We start from the raw sequence: 23037 nt of genomic DNA on the forward strand, positions 1-23037 counted from the left end.
ATAAAAAAATTTGCAAATTCCTATGCCACTGTCTATTTACTGTTCATTTTGAAATGTGCTGTTGTGGCGTCTGTTATGTCCTGTAACCACCTGCACAACCAAAATAAAGAATTAAAAAAAAATAATAATAAAAAAAAATGACGTAACTCTCATTGCTTTATGGAATATGCAGTCCAACCACAACTTAGAGTTCATATCTGACTTCCCCGTAGCAAATAGACACAAAATTATTGCTAGCAAAATAGGGTTTTGTGTTCTTAGGTAAAATCACTTTCAATGAAAACGTTATCTTCCCATGGGTTATGATTGTGCCAATAGTTGTGAAATATTTGTCACCTGGTACTCAAGTTTGCCGCAGATCTCCAAGCAAAACCAAACGCGATCATAATCTTGCAAGTTATTGTTACAGGCACTTGCTTTAATGAATGTCCATTTTTAGAAAGGTGTTTCATAAACATGAACAAAATTTTAAGTGATGGATTTAATTCTTGTAGCACTCAGAATGTTTAGGCTTTCCCTGCTGTTTGCTTACTTTAATGGGACACTATAGTTAACAGAACAACTACAGCTTAATGTAGTTGTTCTGGTGAGTATAATAGCTCCCTTCAGGCATTTTTATGCAAACACTGCCTTTTCAGAGAAAAGGCAGTGTTTACATTGCCCCTAGGGACACCTCCAAGTGGCCACTCCTCAGATGGCCACTGGAGGGGCTTCCTGGCTCAGGGCTGCTTACTGTTCACTCTGCATGGGGACTTTGAATTTTCCTCATAGAGATGCATTGATTCAATGCATCTCTATGAGGAGGTACTGATTGGCCAAAACGGTGTTTGGCCCGACCCCTTGGCAATTTTAGCCAATCCAATGCTTTCACCATGGGAAAGCATTGGATTAGCTATTAATCTGCTATTTTGATGATGTCACCAATGGGGCGGAGCCAGCGCTGCGGACCCGTGGAGAACTGGAAATACGGTGAGCTTTAACCCATTCTGAGGAGGCTAAGGAGCTGGGGGGGGGGGGGGGGGGGGGGGCGGGGGATTAGGTGTTCCTGACCCGATAGTGATCCTTTAACATATGGTCTATTATGCTTCTTATTACAATTAGGCTACTTGTTGCTTTATGTGTTTTTTTATGTGTTTTTCAAAACATGTCTTTTAAAACTGTATTTATTTATAAAATCTGCGGTCAATTTAAAGTTATGGGATTCACTAACTTGTAGTACTTTCAGAATGTTAATATATTCCTACTGCTGTGTACTGCAGAGAGATAACCTTTAAAGTTAGATACATTTTATTTGCCATTATCACAGAAAAAGGTGCACTTGGAAAGTGATGCAGTAGATGGCAGCAAAGGCTAAAACATTGTGAACAGTTGCAATTTCTCTGTCTATAATCCAAATTCAGTAAATGAAGAGTTTATCTTGGATGACGTGTATATCTTCAGGTAGGCATGCATTTAGTCTGAACTGTGTGGTACCAAAACTGTCAGCAAAAATAGAGATATACCTACTAGGATAATATCTTCTCCTTTTAAGGGAAAATGTCGTCGGAATTTACATCATTGAATAAAAAATATTGAAAATCACCTAAAACAAACAAAAAAAAGTTTTTCATGAAATGCTCTTTTTTTTTAATTGTATAATAGACAAGGCAAACATTGGAAATTAATAGGAGAAATAAAAACAATGTTTAATTCTTCCTCTTCTCTGTATCCTTTCTGACTGCCACATGGAAAGGATAGGCCCAGATTTAATATTTTTGGATACGCTTTCCAAATTATTTCATATTTTTGGATAAACATTTAAAATGGTATAATATTATGAAAACTATTTTTGGAATAATTTGATAATTTTTAATACACGTTTTTAAAGGACCACTCTAGGCACCCAGACCACTTCAGCTTAATGCGGTCCTTCTAGGGTTAACCCATTTTTTCATAAACATAGCAGTTTCAGAGAAACTGCTATGTTTATGAATGGGTTAAGCCTTCCCCCTATGTCCTCTAGTGGCTGTCTCATTGACAGCCGCTAGAGGCGCTTGCGTGATTCTCACTGTGAAAATCACAGTGAGAGCACGCAAGCGTCCATAGGAAAGCATTATGAATGCTTTCCTATGTGACCGGCTGAATGCGCGCGCAGCTCTTGCCGCGCGTGCACATTCAGCCGACGGGGAGGAGAAGAGGAGGATCGGAGGAGGAGAGCAGGAGGAGATCTCTCCGCCCAGTGCTGGAAAAAGGTAAGTTTTTACCCCTTTCCCCTTTCCAGAGCCGGGCGGGAGGGGGTCCCTGAGGGTGGGGGCACCCTCAGGGCACTCTAGTGCCAGGAAAACGAGTATGCTTTCCTGGCACTAGAGTGGTCCTTTAAATATTACTGTATATAATTGTTGATATTTTAATATGTTGTAAAAAAAAAACATTTTAAAAGTGGATCCAAAAATATAAAATAATTGGAAAGTTTATCCAAAAATAATAAATTGAGGTCATTGCTTGTAACAGTTAGCTATGATGGAGATCATCATTTGCAGAGTACTGAGATGGGGATTTCTGTATTTACATTATCTCACAAAAGTAAGTTTACCCCTCACATTTTTGTAAATATTTTATTATATCTTTTAATGTGACAACACTGAAGAAATGACACTCTGCTACAATGTAAAGTAGTAAGTGTACAGTCTGCATAACAGGGAAAATTTGCTGTCCCCTCAAAATAACTCAACACACAGCCATTAATGTCTAAACCGTTGGCAACAAAAGTGAGTACACCCCTAAGTGGAAATGTCCAAATTGGGCCCAAGGTGTCAATATTTTGTGTGGCCACCATTATTTTTCAGCACTGCCTTAACCCCCATGGGCATGAAGTTCCCCAGAGCTTCACAGGTTGCCTCTTCCACTCCTCTTCCACTCCTCCATGACGACATCACGGAGCTGGTGGATGTTAGAGACCTTGCGCTCTCCCACCTTCCATTTGAGGATGCCCCACATATGCTCAATACGGTTTAAGTCTGGAGACATGCTTGACCAGTCCATCACCTTTACCTTCAGCTTCTTTAGCAAGTCAGTGGTAGTCTTGGAGGTGTGTTTGGGGTCACTATCTGCGGCCCAGTCTCCAATGGTAGGGGATCATGTTTGGCTTCCGTATGTCAGTACATGTTGGCATTCATGATTCCCTCAATGAACTGTAGCTCCCCAGTGCCGGCAGCACTCATGCAGGCTCAGCCCATGACACTCCCACCACCATGCTTGACTGTAGGCAAGACACACTTATCTTTGTACTCCTCACCTGGTTTCCGCTACACACACTAGACACCATCTTAACCAAATAAGTTTATCTCACGAAAATGTGAGGGGTATACTCACTTTAGTGAGATATTGTAATTTTATTTTTCACAACTCACAAATACACCTTTGTTAAATATAGGGATACGTATACATAATTTTAAAAATAATTAAAAAATCAATATCCCTATTAAGAGAAATGCTGCACTGTATTGGATGACTAAATTAACTGCTGCCCTACCACCAAATAACATAACATGCAATATTTAAAAATGTACAACTTGTGAGGTACCATGCATCTCACTTGGCTAGGAGCAGCTGAGTCCTCGAACAATGCTTTTATGATGTTAACCAGACATTAAGTCGCTTCTGAAATGCACAGGTGAGTGAATTTAAGAAGCCACAAAAGACAGGCTTATTCTAAGAAGAGAAAGGTGCCTCCTGTACACATAATCATGTGCATGATACACATCTCAAATGTGAACAAGATATATACACACAGGGATGCAGTGCTCACCAAAATAGTCTTTTCACATGAGCATCAGTCAGCCAACGGATGCCTACAAGTAATTGTGTGCAAATAGGGTTGTTGCTGGAGATGGGTGAGGCTGATATATAGCTTGTAGACAGAGAACAGTCTCAGACTATTGCTCACACCGACTGTATGTGATTATAAGACAGGGTGAGCATTCTAAAAAAAAAATAAGATAGAAGAAGTTGAGAAGCATTTGTTTGGACCACGGGAGACCCTTGGTGATACCAGAAAAGGTGTAGAAGACATTGCTTTGACCTTCACTGGGTTTCAGGTAGATATATTTTATTTATTTTGCAGGTTTTATTGACTAACAGCACTTATGAACAGCACCCAATAGGGCAATATAAATAGAAAGCACATTTAAAAAAATAAAATAAAAATGAATAATCCTTTAAACTAGAACCTGCACACAACACCTGGAAAAATGTCAACATGCAGTCTATGCTAATGACACTGTAACAAGGTCCCAGGTTGCACCAAACCGTCTTACCTCGTTCAAGTTTCAGAAATGTGAGCAGCACCATTAAGGATCACATATTTCTATGTTTGAATTTTTGCCGTCAAGTAAACAAGGTATTACATTCCTTCTGGATGGGAAATTATTTGGGCACAGCATGAATTCACTGACACACAGCTGCATTTACTTCCTACTTAAAAGCTGAAATTCAAGAAGGTATTTTGCAGACACAGGCACAGAAGCCGCCTGACGTAGAATGGGTAACTCATCAGTCGAAATCCTGAGTTTTCTGCTAGTGATTTTTTCTATTGTATCCTTTATCCTGTGCAGTACAACAGACTGTTGGAGGGTAAGACAGAAATCTATGTATATTGTGTGTCTTGTTTGTTTTTTTTTGCAATTTTTAAAAAAAATCCTTATTTTCTTTTAAGATCAAGTAGAATTACTAGGACCCGAGGATTACACAGAATAGTGTTTTATTATTGATATATAACAAATGTGAATATCCACTTGTGCCCTGCCATTAAGGACAGTGTTTAAACTGGGACAAAGGAGAAATGCAATTAAGAATTTCTAAGACTTTAGAAAATTACTGACAAAATAAATAATAGCCACGTTGTTGTGAAATGCCATGCTTGTATATGATACATCTCATTCTTTACATGAAGCAGTATGTTATATAAATCAAATGTCAATAAAAGGTTAAGGGCTTCTGCTTTCTCATGCAATAAAGCATTATTCATAAAATCACCAGAAAATATAGTGTAATATTGAAAGTGGACAAATGACATATCAAACATGATATACGGTATGTTTTACCTTTTGTCACTTGCAAGATTTTTAGAGAAAGTTCTCTTCAAAGCATTTGCTATTTGGAAATACTATGTACAAGCAGTCATGTAATTATTGTGATTTTTCTTTTTTATAAATGACAACATATTTTGCAGCTTGGTGCAATAGGGGGACAAATAGCCCAAAACAGGGGTTAAATCAAAAACCGGGGAAGATGTAAATGGAGATGACTACTTGAGGGCAAAATGTAACCCTTTCGTTTATGCAGTTCTCTTTTTAGACCCATGAAAGGCCAATTCATCATAAAACATTATCATCATATTGGGTTTTTTTCAAGTTCAGTTTCTGAGAAAATGCAGTGCTTAGAAATGTCAGGGGCATCCAGCTGAGGCATAATCTCTTGTTTGAACACTGTTTAATGCCTGGTGTAAAATATTTGAGCATCACATCCATTATTTATATTAACCAGTTGTTGCACTTGCTAGAGTTGCCGTTCTTATAGCTTCATTACCACTCGTTGGATTGTTAGCTCTGTGAGACAGTGCTGTGCCAAGACAAGTTCACCCTAAATTTAACTAATGTGTTTTTTCAAAAAATTCTGTGAAAACTCAACTCACTGATTCTTGTCAGGACTTCAAGCTGTTCAGTGCTCTTAAGGGCTGATCAGTGCGCCCCATTTGTAGAGCTGTGGCTAAGTGATTGTCTATCTAATTATAAGGTTAGGTGCTCTCCGTGTGTGTTCTGCCTTTTACACTGTGGGTTTGTTGGCATATTAGTAAATGCTAAAAAAAAATATTCTTCTTATTGGCATAGGAACAAAAACAATCTTGGTTGGTGGGGGTGGCAGGATTTCATAACAATTTTAGCCATTTTAGGGAGCATAGGTTAAACCATGCAGTTTTCTTTCAGGGTTAATCACAACATTTTGAATTTCAGGGAATTGAAAGTGATTTCAAAGCAAATTTCATATTTAGGTAAGAATAGCGGAAACTGGAAAACTCTCCCAGTCAGCTGTGCTTTGAGTTTGGCAAATTTTTAATTTGAATTTCACTTTGAAGTCACTAATTCCCGGCTATTCTCACTTTTGGGAAAGTCTGCGTCTGCGAACAAGAAACCTTTTAATATAAATATCTAATTTCTCACAAAATAAAATAAATTATTCGGTAAAGGTCTTTCCACAGATATTTTTTTAGATCTTTAAATGTTCAAACCAGGGGCGGACTGAGAGCCTTTGGGGCCCCCGGCCAAAATTAGATCCCAGGCCCTTTGAATGCACAAATATATGTGCATTAAAGCGGCACTGTCATGCCGAATTCCGTTTTTTTTTTTAACCCCCCTCCCGCCTCAACTACATCCAATCGACCCCCTAGTCATCCCCAAATGCCCCTATGCCCCCCACATTACCTATTTTTTATTCTTTATTTTCTGCCCCGATCTATATTCAGGGCGCCGCCATCTTTGTGTGGGTAGGTGAAGTCCCTGTGGGACACGTCATCTGCCCACACTAGATAGCCCTGAGATTCCCGCACATGCCCAGTGAAACATCTGGACATGCGAACGGGAATTTCACCTATTCATTCATTCATCAGACAGACGAATGAATGAATAGAAAAAATCAGACGAACAAACTAACACTGAGTATCAGTGTTCGTTTGTTTGTTCGGTTTATTACAAGGAGGGAGCTACCGGCGTGCAGCTCCCTCCTTGCAATATGTAAAGACAGAAGCGTCAGGGAGCAGTGCTCCCCACCACTTCATAAGCCCCCAAGGTCCCCTCCTCACTCTATGGGGGTCAATATGACCCCCATAATAGCACAAGGGAGATTAAATTCTCCCCAATGCCCCTACTCGCTATATCGCGAGTAGGGGCATGTCCACTAAACAGTGAGCAGCCTGTGGCTGCTCACTGTAAAAAAAAAAAAAAAAAAAGGGTAATAAGGGGGGGACGGGGGGCCTACTGTCCTCCCCCGCCGGCCCCCACCCCTGAGCGGTGGGTGGGGGCCATAAAGATAATGAGGGGGGGGGGACCTACTGTCCTCCCCCCCGGCCCCCACCCCTGGGCGGCGGGTGGGGGCCATAATAGTAGTAGGGGGGGGGGGGACCTACTGTCCTCCCCTCCGGCCACCACCCCTGGCCGGCGGGTGGGGGCCATAATAGTAATAAAGGGGGGGGGGGACCTACTGTCCTCCCCCCCGGCCCCCACCCCTGGGCGGCGGGTGGGGGCCATAATAGTAATAAGGGGGGGGGACCTACTGTCCTCCAGCCCCCGGCCCCCACCCCTGGGCGGCGGGTGGGGGCCATAATAGTAATAAGGGGGGGGGGGGATCTACTGTCCTCCCCCCCCCCGGCCCCCACCCCTGGGCGGCGGGTGGGGGCCATAATAGTAATAAGGGGGGGGGACCTACTGTCCTCCAGCCCCCGGCCCCCACCCCTGGGCGGCGGGTGGGGGCCCTAATGGAAAAAGGGGGGGGGGGACCTACTGTCCTCCCCCCGCCCCCACCCCTGGGCGGCGGGTGGGGGCACTAAGTAAATTCCCCCCCCCCCCCCATCAAGGTGACTAGGGGTGCCCAAGCCCCTAGTCACCCACCCCCCACCCAAATAAAAAATGCCCCTACCTACCCCCCTCACCCTAAAAAATAGTGAGAGGGGAATAAAATTGCTAACCTGTAAAGTAAAATTAAACTTACCATTCGACGTCTTCTTTTTTCTAAAATCTTAATTTTTCAGCCCCAAAAAAGGCCAAATAAAAAACCATCATAGCCGTCGAACTAAAAATAAAATAAAAAACCCGAGCGCAAAAAAAAAAAACCCGACGAAAAAGAAAAAACCCGAGCGCACAAAAAAATAATCCATCTTCACCCATGGAGGGCTCCGCGCAGACTGAGCTCCGCAGGGCGGGGCAAGGCTTATAAAGCCTTGCCCCGCCCTGCAATTAGCCTAAGAACACTCTGATTGGTGGGTTTAAGCCAATCAGAGTGCTCTTTGTCATTTTACAAGCGTGGGAAAGTTCTTTGGAATTTTCCCACGCTTGTAAAATGACACAGAGCACTGTGATTGGATGGCTTGAAATCCATCCAATCACAGTGCTCTGTGTCATTTTACAAGCGTGGGAAAATTCCAAAGAACTTTGCCACGCTTGTAAAATGACACAGAGCACTGTGATTGGATGGATTTCAAGCCATCCAATCACAGTGCTCTGTGTCATTTTACAAGCGTGGGAAAATTCCAAAGAACTTTCCCACGCTTGTAAAATGACACAGAGCACTGTGATTGGATGGCTTGAAATCCATCCAATCACAGTGCTCTGTGTCATTTTACAAGCGTGGGAAAATTCCAAAGAACTTTCCCACGCTTGTAAAATGACACAGAGCACTGTGATTGGATGGCTTGAAATCCATCCAATCACAGTGCTCTGTGTCATTTTACAAGCGTGGGAAAATTCCAAAGAACTTTCCCACGCTTGTAAAATGACACAGAGCACTGTGATTGGATGGATTTCAAGCCATCCAATCACAGTGCTCTGTGTCATTTTACAAGCGTGGGAAAATTCCAAAGAACTTTCCCACGCTTGTAAAATGACACAGAGCACTGTGATTGGATGGATTTCAAGCCATCCAATCACAGTGCTCTGTGACATTTTACAAGCGTGGGAAAATTCCAAAGAACTTTCCCACGCTTGTAAAATGACAAAGAGCACTCTGATTGGCTTAAACCCACCAATCAGAGTGTTCTTAGGCTAATTGCAGGGCGGGGCAAGGCTTTATAAGCCTTGCCCCGCCCTGCGGAGCTCAGTCTGCGCGAAGCCCTCCATGGGTGAAGATGGATTATTTTTTTGTGCGCTCAGGTTTTTTCTTTTTCGTCGGGTTTTTTTTTTTGCGCTCGGGTTTTTTATTTTATTTTTAGTTCGACGGCTATGATGGTTTTTTATTTGGCCTTTTTTGGGGCTGAAAAATGAAGATTTTAGAAAAAAGAAGACGTTGAATGGTAAGTTTAATTTTACTTTACAGGTTAGCAATTTTATTCCCCCCTCACTATTTTTTAGGGTGAGGGGGGTAGGTAGGGGCATTTTTTATTTGGGTGGGGGGTGGGTGACTAGGGGCTTGGGCACCCCTAGTCACCTTGATGGGGGGGGGGAATTTACTTAGTGCCCCCACCCGCCGCCCAGGGGTGGGGCCGGGGGCTGGAGGACAGTAGGTCCCCCCCCCTTATTACTATTATGGCCCCCACCCGCCGCCCAGGGGTGGGGGCCGGGGGGGGGAGGACAGTAGGTCCCCCCCCCCTATTACTATTATGGCCCCCACCCGCCGCCCAGGGGTGGGGGCCGGGGGGTGGAGGACAGTAGGTCCCCCCCCCCTTATTACTATTATGGCCCCCACCCGCCGCCCAGGGGTGGGGGCCGGGGGGGGGAGGACAGTAGGTCCCCCCCCCTCTTATTACCATTATGGCCCCCACCCACCGCCCAGGGGTGGGGGCCGGGGGGGAGGACAGTAGGTCCCCCCCCCCTTTATTACTATTATGGCCCCCACCCGCCGGCCAGGGGTGGGGGCCGGGGGGGAGGACAGTAGGTCCCCCCCCCTACTACTATTATGGCCCCCACCCGCCGCCCAGGGGTGGGGGCCGGGGGGGAGGACAGTAGGTGTCCCCCCTCATTATCTTTATGGCCCCCACCCACCGCTCAGGGGTGGGGGCCGGGGGGGGGACAATAGGTCTCCCTCCCTTATTTTACTTTACGGCCCCCACCCGTCATTTAGGGGTGGGGGGCAATATTTTTTTAATTTTTTTTCTACAGTGAGCAGCCACAGGCTGCTCACTGCTTACTAGACATGCCCCTACTCGCGGTATAGCGAGTAGGGGCATATTATTTACTAATACCAAGTCATTTTTACTTGGTCTTAGTAAATTTGGCTGAAAGACCAATTTAGGTCTTTCAGCCTTTTAGTAGATAGCTCCCTGATACCGTGGGAATTAGGGAGTTATCTACTAAGCGGCTGCAAGATGCAGCCACAGCAATGAATAGGATCGGAGTTTCATTCATTTGAATGAAATTCCGATCCGAACAAAGTACCGAATTGCATCCTAACACCAATGGAGAAACGGTGCTCATTCTGTTAGGATGCAATTCGGCAGTTTTGCCGGCGTTCTGTCTAAGTGACAGGACGTTCGGCAATACTGACAGGAAGCATTGTGGGAACTGGGAGGAAAGCTAGGGATCATGGGAAAATTGCTCTGACCAGCGGAAATGAAGCACACTTTGCTCCTCCGCTGGTCAGAGCTGGTCAAGCGGAGGAATCCTCCATAAGACAGAGTCCCTACTTTGTCTTATGATTTTAAAGAAAACTAAAGAAGACAGGAAGAAAAGAATAACAGATCCTGAGAGAGGAGGAGAAGAGGAAGAGATTGAGGAAAGGTAAGTTCGGCATGACAGTGCCGCTTTAAATAAATGTTAAAGGATCACTATAGTGTCAGGAAAACAAAGCGGTTTTCCTGACACTATAGTGCCCTAAGGGTGCCCCCATCCTCAGGGTCCCCCTCCCGTGGCTAGTCACATCCTACCTCTTTCTGTCACTAGTCACCTCCTCCCTCACTCTGTCACTAGAGTGAGGGGGTGACTAGTGACAGAGTGAGGGAGGGGGGGGACTAGTGACAGAGTGAGGGAGGGAGGGGGTGACACAGTGACAGAGGGAGGGATGGGGTGACTAGTGACAGAGGGAGGGAGGCGTGACTAATGACAGAGGGAGGGGGTAACACAATTACAGAGGGAGGGGGTTACACAATGACAGAGGGAGGGATGGGGTGACACATGGAGTGATTAGTGACACAGTGACGGAGGGAGGGTTGACTAGTGACAGAGGGAGGGGTGACTAGTGGCAGTGAGGGAGGGGGTGACACAGTGACAGGTGACTAGTGACAGAGGGAGGGGGTGACTAGTGACAGAGGGAGGGAGGGGTGACTAGTGACAGAGGGAGGGAGGGGTGACAGAGAGAAGGGGTGACTAGTCACAGAGGGAGGGGGTGACTAGTGACAGAGGGAGCGGTGACAGTGACAGAGAGAGGGGGTGACTAGTGACAGAGGGAGGGAGGGCTGACTAGTGACAGAGGGAGGGGGTGACTAGTGACAGAGGGAGGGGGTGACTAGTGACAGAGGGAGGGTGGGGGTGACACAGTGACACAGGGTGGGGTGACTAGTGACACAGTGACAGAGGGAGGGTGGGGGTAATTAGTGACAGAGGGAGGGGGTGACACAGTGACAGAGGGAGGGGGTGACTAGTGACAGAGGGAGGGGGTGACTAGTGACACAGTGGGGGGTGACTAGTGACACAGTGGGGGGGTGACTAGTGACAGAGGGAGGGAGAGGTGACAGAGAGAGGGGATGACTAGTGACAGAGGGAGGGGGTGACACAGTGACAGAGGGAGGGGTGACACAGTGACAGAGGGAGGGGTGACACAGTGACAGAGGGAGGGGGTGACAGACACATTGACAGAGGGAGGGGGGTGACAGTGACTGGGAGTGACACATTGACGGAGGGAGTGACTAGTGACAGAGGGAGGGGGTGACTAGTGACAGAGGGAGGGGGGTGACAGAGGGAGGGGGTGACAGAGGGAGAGGGGTGACAGTGACAGAGGGAGGGTGGTGACAGTGACAGAGAGAGGGGGGTGACAGTGACAGAGAGAGGGGGTGACAGTGACAGAGGGAGGGAGGTGACAGTGACAGAGGGAGGGGGGTGACAGTGACAGAGAGAAGGGGTGACAGTGACAGAGAGAGGGGTGACAGAGGGAGGGGGTGAATGACAGAGAGGGAGGGTGACAGTGACAGAGGGAGGGTGGTGACAGTGACAGAGAGAGGGGTGACAGAGGGAGGGGGTGACAGTGACAGAGAGAGGGGTGACAGTGACAGAGAGAGGGAGGGTGGTGACAGTGACAGAGAGAGGGAGGGGGGTGACAGTGACAGGGAGGGTGGTGAGTAGTTCCTACCTGTCTCTCTGCTCCCTCTGGTCGCCCTGGCTGCTGCTCCTTCCCCTGCTGATCGGGCTCTGTGTGAGAGGAGAGTACAGGAAGTGAGGTCACTTCCTGGCCCCGCCTCTCCTCATCACACAGAGCCGCACGGGACAGGGAGAAGGAGACCTGGCAGAGTGCTGGTGAAGCTGCCAGGTCTCATGTGAGGGTAAGGGGGGGGATTTACAGAGCGGTAGGTTGCTGGGGCCCTGCGCTGCATCAGGGGCCCCAGCAACCTAATAAAGGAAATGATTTTTAATTTTTTTTTGCCATTCCAGTTGGAGAGATCTCTGATCTCTCCAGCTGGAGCATGGCTGTGCTGCCGGGCCCCTGGCTGCCTCGGGCCCTCGGTCCATGACCGATGTGCCCGAGTGGTCAGTCCGCCCCTGGTTCAAACAATGTTCAAATTGTTTCAAAAGCTACGCAGAGAAGAAAACCAACTCTTTTAAGAAGTGTTTTGTTTTTCTTATCTTTATTAAACTGTAAGTTGTGTGATTTTAAAATCAACAACATCATGACCTGGCGCCCCCCTCACTATTTTTTTGGGAAGAGGTGGGTTCACCCCTCCTCCTCTTCCTAAACCCACGGGGAGATGTACTTTACATCAATGGAAATCCATACCTGCCCTTATTGTGACTTACATTTCAGCACTCCAATACAATAAGGAACACAAGAGCATGACTTGAAGTTGGAAAGGGAATGATTAAAGGCTTATGTGAGAATATAAATGGCTATTTTATACTATTTTATAGAAAGGCTACCATCTTATATACTATTTTATATGTTAGCCATTGCTAATTCCAGTAACCTTATAAATGTGCTGGAAGGACTAAAGGCTACCATAGTAAATTCTTTGGAGGATGGGTAATGATGTGCAAGCATTAAAATTACGTTTGAGTGTAAAGTAGGTAAACTGGTGATACTTTAATAGGGGCAGACTTGATGGACCAGTTGGCATTATCTGCCATGTTTGTGTACCTCTGATGGGGCGCTTTTCTATCTTATGGCCTGATCCCTCACTTTGGTTATCTTACCTTTTTCAGTAAGTTCTAAAAAACCATTTAGAGGCAAGGCAAAGAAAACGCGAGGAGACTAGGTGGAACAAATCAAGTAATCCGTAAGACGTCGAAGGGTTGATTTAAAATCTCACCCAAATTGACTCTTCATGTACCTTTCATGTACCTAAATTCTAAGACACTTTGTTTATGATTTTGCAAAAATGCACCCATCCAAAACATAAAGGTTTAATAATTGATAGAATCCGCAACAATAACTTCCTGTTATTTTTGATTTAGTATTTTTTGCCTTTATTTAAGATTGGGGTACTTTAACTTACTCAAACAACACTTGTGTTGTCCTAACACATATGATGTGCAATCACCTTGACTGTTCGGATGTCTATTTATTGACTTACAGTTTCACTTCACGCTAACATGTAATCTAATTTCTCTTGATATTCATTTGTAATCTAGCAAGATGCAAAGGATCCCTACTCATCTGTAGGCTTGAGTTCTCGATGTCGGGGTCTCTGGAGCGAGTGTGTTTATGATAACATGGCCAATATTTGGACCTGTGATATACCAGTCTCCTATCTTAGTCACCATCCAGGTGAGTTACGCCTTAGATATAGACGTAACATCACAATAGTAGCTTCAGTGATAAATCAGGCCTTCTTATTTTATTGCAGTATCTCTGGTGGTCACACGTGCCTTGATGGTTATAAAGGGTATTCTCTCCATTATTGCATCTCCTCTTCTGGTTCTTGGAATGAAGTGTACAACAATTATTAAGAATGACGACCATCACAAAGTACAATTCTCCAAGGCTGCGATGATACTGCTTCTGATGGGAGGTATTCAATGCTATATGGTTCTACATCAAGTGCGCGAAATATGTCATTCTGATTGACATGTGTGTAGACAAGTGAACAGAAGTCTGGAACCATACTTTTATAGGGAGTATCAATGGAAGTATATTTTTTTGTTTGAGAATCATGTTCTCTCACACCACCCAACATTTCAAATAAAAAAAACTTTAATTTTGGGGATGTGGCTAGGGATGTGACTAGGGGCAGGGCTATTGTGAGAAATCGTAGGTGACTTGCTAATAACAATTTATGTAACTAAAATGTATTTCGAACAAGATCAATGTATTTTATTTACACAGACTGATTGCTAGACAAATTTATTGTAGTGTAAAAACACATCATTGTGAATAATATTGCTGTGGAACCTCTAGAAATGAGGAACATTAGGATAGAAAGGAGGAGTTAGGACCATAGTAGGGACTGAATTTTGGTTACTTTGGCTGAACGTAAATAAACAAGGGATAGATAGTTGAGTCTTTGTTCCATACATCTTACCAATAACCACCAGACTATCAATACTAATGTTGGTGCTAGAATGCTTGTGGCAATCTGTCTTCTTCTGGACTTTGATTCCCAATTTCTTTTTTTCAGGTATTTCCGGGGCGATTGCAGTGTTTTGGTTTGCATTAGACACAGCTTTGAAATACAGGACAGAGGTGGGTAAATAAAATTGGAGAGCTGGAACATTCTATGTAGCATCTGTGTTTCTCATTGAACTGGCAAGGCCCCCTATCCATGGCAGGAGCATGGAATCTCCTTATCAAGGGAATTCTACTGGCATCATAGGAAGGGAGCTTGCCAAGTACTGTACAGTGTTTATCTTAGAAATACATTCTAATAAAAACAAAGATTATGAAAACTCTGAGAACGGGCAAAAGTTTAGAGAAACTCAGAAGCTTGCCCTTCGGTTAGTACCCGCTCAGGACTAAAACATGTTTTTACTCACATTAAAAAGTGGATTTCAAACTTAAGGTTAAAATAGTTGAACTGGAAAAATTCCAATCAGCTATGCTTTCAGTACAGCTACTCTGGTCTTAAAGGGACACTATAGGCACACAGACCACTACATCTCATTGAAGCAAACTGGGTACACTGTCCCCTTTAGAGAAACTGCAATGCTTACATTGCAGGGATAAGGCTGCCTATAGACACCAGAGGTGCTTCCTGCTGTTTCATAGAGTTTAACAACGTGAAATGACGCTGGACGTCCTTACGCTTTTGCATGAGGGTGTCCAGCGTCTTCAAAATCCCTATAGCAAAGCATTGATTTGATGCTCTCCTATGGGGAAGACCTAATGCGCATTCGGTTCCACTTCACGAGGACAATGGAGGACCTGTCCTGGAATAAGGTAAGTGAAAAAGTTTTTTTTTGAATCCTTTCATTACTACGGGGGTGGGCAGGGCAGAGGAACACTATAGTGTTAGGAATACAGCTCTGTATTTAAATTTGAAATTCACTTTGAATTTTCATTTTAGTACAGAACCCATGTTTATACCGAATTATCATTGATAAAGCATTACTTTTTTTTACATTACATATTTACTGTCAGTATGCCATATAGTCTGTGATATAGGCACTGTTGCCTGTCCAGTGGCTTTCCATGGATGTCTAGTATTAGTGTTCCAGCTGCGGTTGGGGCTATATTTTGGCTAGGCTGGACACTAGTGTCATAAAGTGATGCATCATTTTGCAAGGTGCTTATTATATTGTTCTTGTTTCTTATAGTTGAGTCTGGCAGTTCCAGGGATCACGTATGAACTTGGTTACTCCTACTGGTTTGCCGTGGCCTCGGCTACATGTATTTGTGGATCAGCTTTTCTACTTGTTGGTTTATACTGCAGAATTCACGCCAGAGTGATGGAAAAACCCAGCAGCTTTCAGCACCAAAGTAATAAGAATGCAATGACCTATCTGTGACTCGCAGCTGATAAACTGGGCTAGCACCCAGATGCATGCCGAGCTTTGCAAAGCGAGAAAGTTGGCCATTGTGTGGGAATAGAAATGACTGCTAAGATAGGAATTGGCACAGTTATACCTGAAATCCAATGCCCACCGTTTCCTAACTGTCAGCTCAGGAGAAAAGAGACATGTTTCATGCCACTACCTGTGTTATCTCAACATTCTACAGGATATTTACTTGGTACCATTTGTGAATTTAAAAACCCTAAAGAAGTCTTAATAAGTGAAGTATATCACTGAGCAAAAAGTGCATATGTTTTTATTTGTTTTGTTTTTTAAATGTCATATATTTGTCATTTGTCGTTTTTTTAAATGTCATATATTTGTCATGTTTTAATTCATAATCAACATTAAGACCTTTTCGTCCTAATGTATCCATTTCATAGATTCATTTAGCCTTATCAATGTATTAATGCGTTGCATTTTAACTATGAATGTCCAGTCTTTTTTAGTGACCACTTAGTCACAAACCCTGTCCAAAGTTAGCATTCCTTTTTTTTTCTGCATTCACACAAAGCCTTTCACTGATCATATCATCGTCATTATACCTTTTACTGTTCTATAACACTAATATTTGTGTTCAGTGATGTATCATGAGTATAACAGTACCCCTCATATTCAAGACAAGTTTTATGAAGTTTTGTAAAGTTAGAGGGTGAAATATAGAGCTTGCAAATTAAATTCTATGGACTATCTGACAGGGTTTGCAGGCAAGTTCCTCAATATATCATTTAAAAAAAAATCACATAAGTATGTAAAAATAATACATAAATATACACATATATGGATCTCCCTGACAAGACAGGTAGTCCCTCTGCAGGAAATCTTGTAATCCGGCTGATCCGAGTCATGTGATTACGGTGTCATTACAGGACACCATTTACCCCAGGCAAATCTAATAACTCAAAACCCTAAAAATAAAATTTCTAAAGGGAACTTCAAAAACAGTCAGGAACTGAAATGTTACATCTAAAATGAGAATAGTAGCTTGTCACAGCAGCACAGCCAGGCACAAGTACAAAACATACAAAAAAGGGTTCATATCCATGCACATCTGCAAATGTGAAACACATGATATAATACACAGCATATCACACAGGATACTAGATGGGGTAAATCTCATTAAAGCTAAACATCAGAAGGTACTCACAAAGGCATTCCATCAACGATCACAAAGAAAGCAAAAGCTACACCCCAGTTGGACACCATTCAACCCAGAATGGTTATATCACACACATATATATACAGTGCCCAAAGGCACCCTTGGTAAATATGAGCAAAGAAAGCTGTGAAAAATTTTATTTATTGTTTAACCTTTTGATCTTTTGTTCATAAAATACACAAAAATACTCTGATCTCATGCATATCAAACATATGATGCATTTAAAAAAAATTAAAAAATTAAAATAAAAGTATAATTTCACATCAAATGTAAATCTAAGCGATTTTACCACTGCTTATATACAACAGTGTGCAACTAATTTATAAAATATATAAATTATACATCGATTGCCTTAAAATAATTTTTTAGACTCTGTCTTTATCTGGTTTATTATGTGTACAAAAGCTAATTTTACATCATTATTTCTGATACTATATATAAAAGGGTTTAATAGAGGAGCAATATTGGTGTACATAACAGAGACCAGTCTGTCCTGATCCAGTGAATACTCTGATTTGGGTCTGAAATACATAAAAGTGGTAGAACCGTAGAATATTGCAACTACTATAAAGTGAGAGGTGCAGGTTGACAATGCTTTTTTCCTTCCGGAACTCGAATGGATAGTAAAAATAGCTGAGATAATGTTTACATAGGACACCATTGTTAGTACGAAGGAAACAATGATAACGCAGCCACCTACGGCAAACAAGACGATCTCATTGATCCAGGTATCTGTACTTGCCAGTTTCAGCACAGGAGGGACATCACAAGCAAAATGGTTAATCGTATTGTTTCCACAAAAAGGTAAAGTGAATGTAAGGATGTTGTGTATTAAAGAATTCACTGCACTAATGAGCCATGATCCGGTAATGAGCTGAATACACACTTTTCTACTCATAATTGTCGTGTATGATAATGGACGACATATGGCGTTATATCGATCGTATGCCATGGCTGCTAGCATATAGCACTCCACACTACCAAAGAGAAATCCACAATACATTTGAATGGCACAACCATAGAAAGAGATTGCTTTACGCTCTGATAGAAAATTTGCTAACATTTTGGGAACTATAGCTGAAATGTAACATATTTCTGTAAAGGAGAAGTTGGCAAGGTTAAAGTACATAGGATTGTGAAGATTTGAACTCAAGTTATAGAGAAGAATAATGGAGGCATTTCCACTGAACGAAATAACATAGATACATAAAAATAGTAGAAACAAATGAATCTGATATTTGGAATTCTCAGATAGTCCAAAAAAGACAAATTCTGTAATCATGGTGCAGTTTATTTTATCCATTTGAATGATGGACCTGTAAACGTAAAAAAGTTAGTGTAGAAACATAGAATGTTACAGCAGATAAGAACCATTCGGCCCATCTAGTCTGCCCAATTTTCTAAGTACTCTCATTAGGTCCCTGGCCTTATCTTATAGTTAGGATTGCCTTATGCCTATCCCACGCATGCTTAAACTCCTTTACTGTGTTAACCTCTACCACTTCAGCTGGAAGGATATTCCATGCATCCATTATCCTCTATGTAAAGTAATACTTCCTGATATTATTTTTAAACCTTTGTCCCTCTAATTTAAGACTATGTCCTCTTGATGTGGTAGTTTTTCTTCTTTTAAATATAGTCTCCTCCTTTACTGTGTTGATTCCCTTTATGCATTTAAATATTTCCATCATATCCCCCTTGTCTCGTCTTTCCTCCAAGCTATACATGTTAAGTTCCTTTAACCTTTCCTGGTAAGTTTTCTCCTGCAATCCATGAACCAGTTTAGTAGCCCTTTTCTGAACTCTCTCCTAAGTATGAATAAACTTCTGGAGATACGATCTCCAGTACTGCGTATAATACTCCAAGTGAGGTCTCACCAGTGTTCTGTACAATGGCATGAGCACTTCCCTCTTTCTACTGCTAATACCTCTCCGTATGCAACCAAGCATTCTGCTAGCATTTCCTGCTGCTCTATTGCATTGTCTGCCTACCTTTAAGTCATCTGAATTAATTAACCCATAAATCCCTTTCTTCAGATGTCGAGGTAAGGACTCAAATATTCTGTTCTCTGCTCTTGGGTTTTTAGGTCCAAAATGCATTATCTTGCACTTATCCTCATTAAATGTCAGCTGCCACAACTCTGACCATTTTTCTAGTTTACCTAAATAATTTGCCATTTGGCTTATCCCTCCTAGAACATCAACCCTTTTGCAAATTTTAGAATCATCAGCAAAAAGACATAACTTACCATCAAGAACTTCTGCCATATCAGTAATATAAATATTAAAGAGAATGGGTCCAAGTACAGATCCCTGAGGTACCCCACTGGTGACAAGCCCAAGCTTTGAATATACTCCATTGACTACAACCCTCTGTTGCCTGTCACTCAGCCACTGCCTTACCCATTCAACAATACTGGAATCCAAACTTAACGAATTAGGAAAAAAGAAAACCTGTATTTCCTCTCTTTTTAAAGACATTTATTAATTTAAAGTCTGGACACAGTTCAGACGAACAGTACAATGCAAAGTGCAATTAACCACTAGCAAGTAGTCTAGCATTACTTTAAACAATGTGAATGTAACACAAAAGTAAATATAATGGAGTAAAATTTGGAAGGAGGGCTACCCACCTACCCACCTCACGGAGGGTTCTTTTTTTTTTTTTTTTAATTCTTTATTTTTGGTGCAAAACATTTTACAGGCAGGCCCATGTAGCCACGACAGCAGACACAGGCAGGTTCATGCAAACATGTTCGTGACATTTGACATTTGCACATTTTTGTTGATAGGAACTATAACAGGCTAGGAAACATTCCTTAAATGGTATAATATGCTGGAGTATTCAGACATAGAAACAGTTAAGTGTAGGATTGATAATCTGCTTTGTCCGTTTAGTTTGAGTCTAACAGGCTAAAACAAATCGGATGCTCATTAAGGGTTAAAACATGCTTAGTGGTTGATTGTAAAATTATAAAAATACAGGCCACAATAGTAGTCGTGTGAGACCTTCTACTCTAGACATTCCTATATAAGATGATACGTCTTTCTGGGTATAGATTCAGATATGAGTGAAGCAACTTTAAGCAAGCCTACTGAAATGTTAAACGGTCTATTAAAGGGTTAACAGTAGACTGTGCATTATTATAAACACGTATTAAGTAAGTAAAGTGTGAAGTCGTAACAGAAAGGTTAATAAAATTCGTTAATAACATATAAGCTGTTACTAGATGAAATGCTTGATAGGGAGTGTTGTGAAGTGAGGGTCAAGGCTTAGACATATTAGAACTTTACAGTTAAGCTGATAACAGAGTTCTTGTAATCTTTGCTTATCTGCAGAGGAGAGCGTCCTCGGTAGTCCAGGGCTAGGCATGACATCTGCATGGGTAGAAGTTACAGGCGTCCCGATGAGGTGCCACGGTGATTAAAGGGAGGCAGCCGGTCAGCAATAGTATGTCAGCTGAGAGTTTGTGTCTGAGCACAGAGAACTGTCCCTGGTGTTCAGGTGAGGTTCCCCTGGTCCCAGTCTTTAGAGCGTTTTATGGCTAACCAATGCCCATTCTGTGGATCCGGGTCTCTCCTGAGGCCCGAGTGGATCGTTCGCCGCGCCGGCTGTTCAGACCTTCCTGAGCGTGTGCTTGGATGGTGGTGAGGTCCGCTTGAGGGACGATGGTGATGATTGTCGTCGGGCGGTAAGCGAATTGGGCGGTCTCCCCTTGATGTGTGTGAGAGCGTTGGTGAGTATTGGAGCACGGGGGGTATAGCCGAGTTTTGTACCATCTGGGTCTGCAGGATCGCCTCTGTCGGGAGGTCGCCCTGGAGGCCTTGGGCGGGAGCCAGCATAATTGGCGCCGTGTTGAAGGGCGTATCCATGCCGCTGCTCGTTTCATCGCTGTTTGAAAGGCCAGGCCTTTGGCCTTGAGTTCTGACCAGAGGCTTATGCCGAGTCGATCGAAGAACTCTAAGGTATGCTTGGGGGGTGTGATGAGATGTCGTGCAGCCGTGGGCCGCGTCTGTGCCGCCATCTTGGTCGGGCCCAGGCCCTTGTGCTTGGTTGCAGGCTTCGTTGCTTGAGTGGGGGTAATCGACCCCAGCGAGGACTGGGATAACCCCTGCCGGTCCAAAGGGGGGGGTAGCAGGGCAGAGTGTGTTTCCCGTTTGCATGCGGGTCCCACGCCAGGAGATCGGCCGCCTCTCCTAGGCTTTAGGCTCCGCTCCGGTTTAGGCCGCATGGCCAGTTCAGCCTCACTTGATGTGGTTCGACGCAGGACAGGCATCGTTCTGTTCCTTGCGAGGTTCTGTGGCATATTCCCAGCACCTTATGCTGCTGGCTTCTGTATTTTGGTCAATATTAGTGGTTTTGTAGCTGCTGGTGCTGGAGCTATCAGAGAGCACGTCTAGCCATCTTGGCTGTCAGGCCCCTGCCCCCACGGAGGGTTCTTTAAGTGCGGTGGACCACAACCAGTTTGCAGGCAACCCAAGTTTTATGATAGGAAGATACAGTATTTTTGAATAGTGGCTGCGATATTACTTACAAATATTGTAATAACATCTCCCACTAAAGGAGTCGAATCAGAAGGTCATTTGTATGCCACTGCTTTTTGAAAGTTAAAATAGTATTATTAAATTTTTTTGTGAATGGGAGGGAAGTCCGTCTATCGGTTAAGAGAAAAGAAAGAACCAAGGAGTCCTGCTCTGTAGATCTTTGCAAGACTGAACTCAACAAATGCTTAGTGCAACATAATGTGTCAAGAGAGGGTAACCCACCACATATCAATATAAGATCCCTTATGCCGAACGTCTCCAAAATGAGCCTGCGGGAACTTTTCCCACCTAAACCACAGTAGTGTACCAACGGAGCATAGTTTTGACATAGTTTTGTCTTGAGAGGCTACTACAAATCACCACAAACATCTCCCTCCTGGACTTCACCCAAATAACAACGCATTTAACCAGGAAATATACATTCAGATATTCTATGGTTTCTAAGTACATCCTGGGGATGTTACTTTTGCCCTCAATCCAGGTGATGTTACTATTACCTAATTTAACTCATTTTATCTACCTCGGAAAGATGAAGGGCTGAGTCAACCATGACATGCATGGAACCTACAATCCCCAAAGGTTGAACAGATTCTACTGATGATGCATTAGTCAACTGAGTTACTGAGTTATCTCATCCAATGTATTCTCTCTTTTTATTGTGAAAGGTTTATTCATTAAACAGGGATATCAGTTGAAATTAAACAGAATTCACAAATTTTGGTCAAAACAGCCAAGTTGTAAACTTAGATGAATTGAAACTTTCCATATCCATATATATATAGCCTATGTCTTGAATATGTGTTTTTCATTCTGCACAAGCCACTGCTATGTTTATGCCACGTTTGCTGTTTATTAGCATAACATTAAATGGACATTCTATGCTCAAAGATACAACACTGATGACTCCAAATACAGATAATCCATATAGACAAGCATTGGGTTCAATTATTTTCTTAAAACAGGAACGAGTTGAAATGCTGAATTACTGATTCCAAACCTATTACATTAAATTTACCTTAAACCATTATTAATTACAGGTTACAGCATGTTCTCCCAGGGCTGTATTTACCACAAGGCAAACAAGACATTTGCCTAGGGCGGCACTTTCAGGAGGGGCGCCAAAAAATGCCACCCCAAGCTCCCAGACAAATGCCTTGTTTGCCTTGTGTTCTGGGACTGTCCACCTTATTGTGAGCGAGTGAGTGAGTGAGGGTAGCTGTCAGTGTGTGTCTGTGAGTGAGAATGGGTGTGCCTGTGAGTGTGTGTCAGTGTGTGTATGTCATTTTAGGTGTATCTGAGAGTGGTTGCCTGTCAGTGAGTGGGTGTCTCAGTGTGTGTCTGTCAGTGAAAGTGTGTGTGTTGGTTAAATAGTGTGTGCCAATGACTGTGTATCTGTCAGTGAGTGTATATCAGTGCATGTATCAATGAGGGCATGTGTCTGTCAGTCAAAAAAATGTCC

General features: G+C 43.2%; 2 protein-coding genes across 2 annotated transcripts; one reads left to right on the forward strand and one right to left on the reverse strand.

The window, feature by feature from the left end:
• Positions 1–4518: 4518 nt before the first annotated feature.
• LOC134577435 (claudin-16-like) lies at positions 4519–16113 on the forward strand. Its single transcript, XM_063436169.1, has 5 exons — positions 4519–4611; positions 13518–13653; positions 13733–13897; positions 14504–14568; positions 15639–16113. The coding sequence occupies exons 1-5, from the start codon at positions 4519–4521 to the stop codon at positions 15828–15830; spliced, it is 651 nt and encodes a 216-aa protein (XP_063292239.1). The 3' UTR covers positions 15831–16113.
• A 1273-nt stretch (positions 16114–17386) lies between these two features.
• On the reverse strand, positions 17387–18337 carry LOC134576939 (olfactory receptor 5AR1-like). Its single transcript, XM_063435604.1, has one exon. It carries the CDS (start codon positions 18335–18337, stop codon positions 17387–17389), a length of 951 nt encoding a protein of 316 aa, XP_063291674.1.
• Between the last annotated feature and the right edge of the window lie 4700 nt (positions 18338–23037).

The sequence above is a fragment of the Pelobates fuscus genome, chromosome 11, assembly GCF_036172605.1.
Source record: "Pelobates fuscus isolate aPelFus1 chromosome 11, aPelFus1.pri, whole genome shotgun sequence".
In the NCBI taxonomy this organism is placed as follows: Eukaryota; Metazoa; Chordata; class Amphibia; order Anura; family Pelobatidae; genus Pelobates; species Pelobates fuscus.

Excerpts from the sequence above, each read along its gene's own strand:
- LOC134577435 (XM_063436169.1), top strand. The coding sequence starts at position 4,519 with ATGGGTAACTCATCAGTCGAAATCCTGAGTTTTCTGCTAGTGATTTTT. Across the intron at positions 4,612-13,517 it reads GTACAACAGACTGTTGGAGG|CAAGATGCAAAGGATCCCTA; the intron begins GTAAGACAGAAA and ends TTTGTAATCTAG. Across the intron at positions 13,654-13,732 it reads CTATCTTAGTCACCATCCAG|TATCTCTGGTGGTCACACGT; the intron begins GTGAGTTACGCC and ends ATTTTATTGCAG.
- LOC134576939 (XM_063435604.1), bottom strand. The coding sequence starts at position 18,337 with ATGGATAAAATAAACTGCACCATGATTACAGAATTTGTCTTTTTTGGA.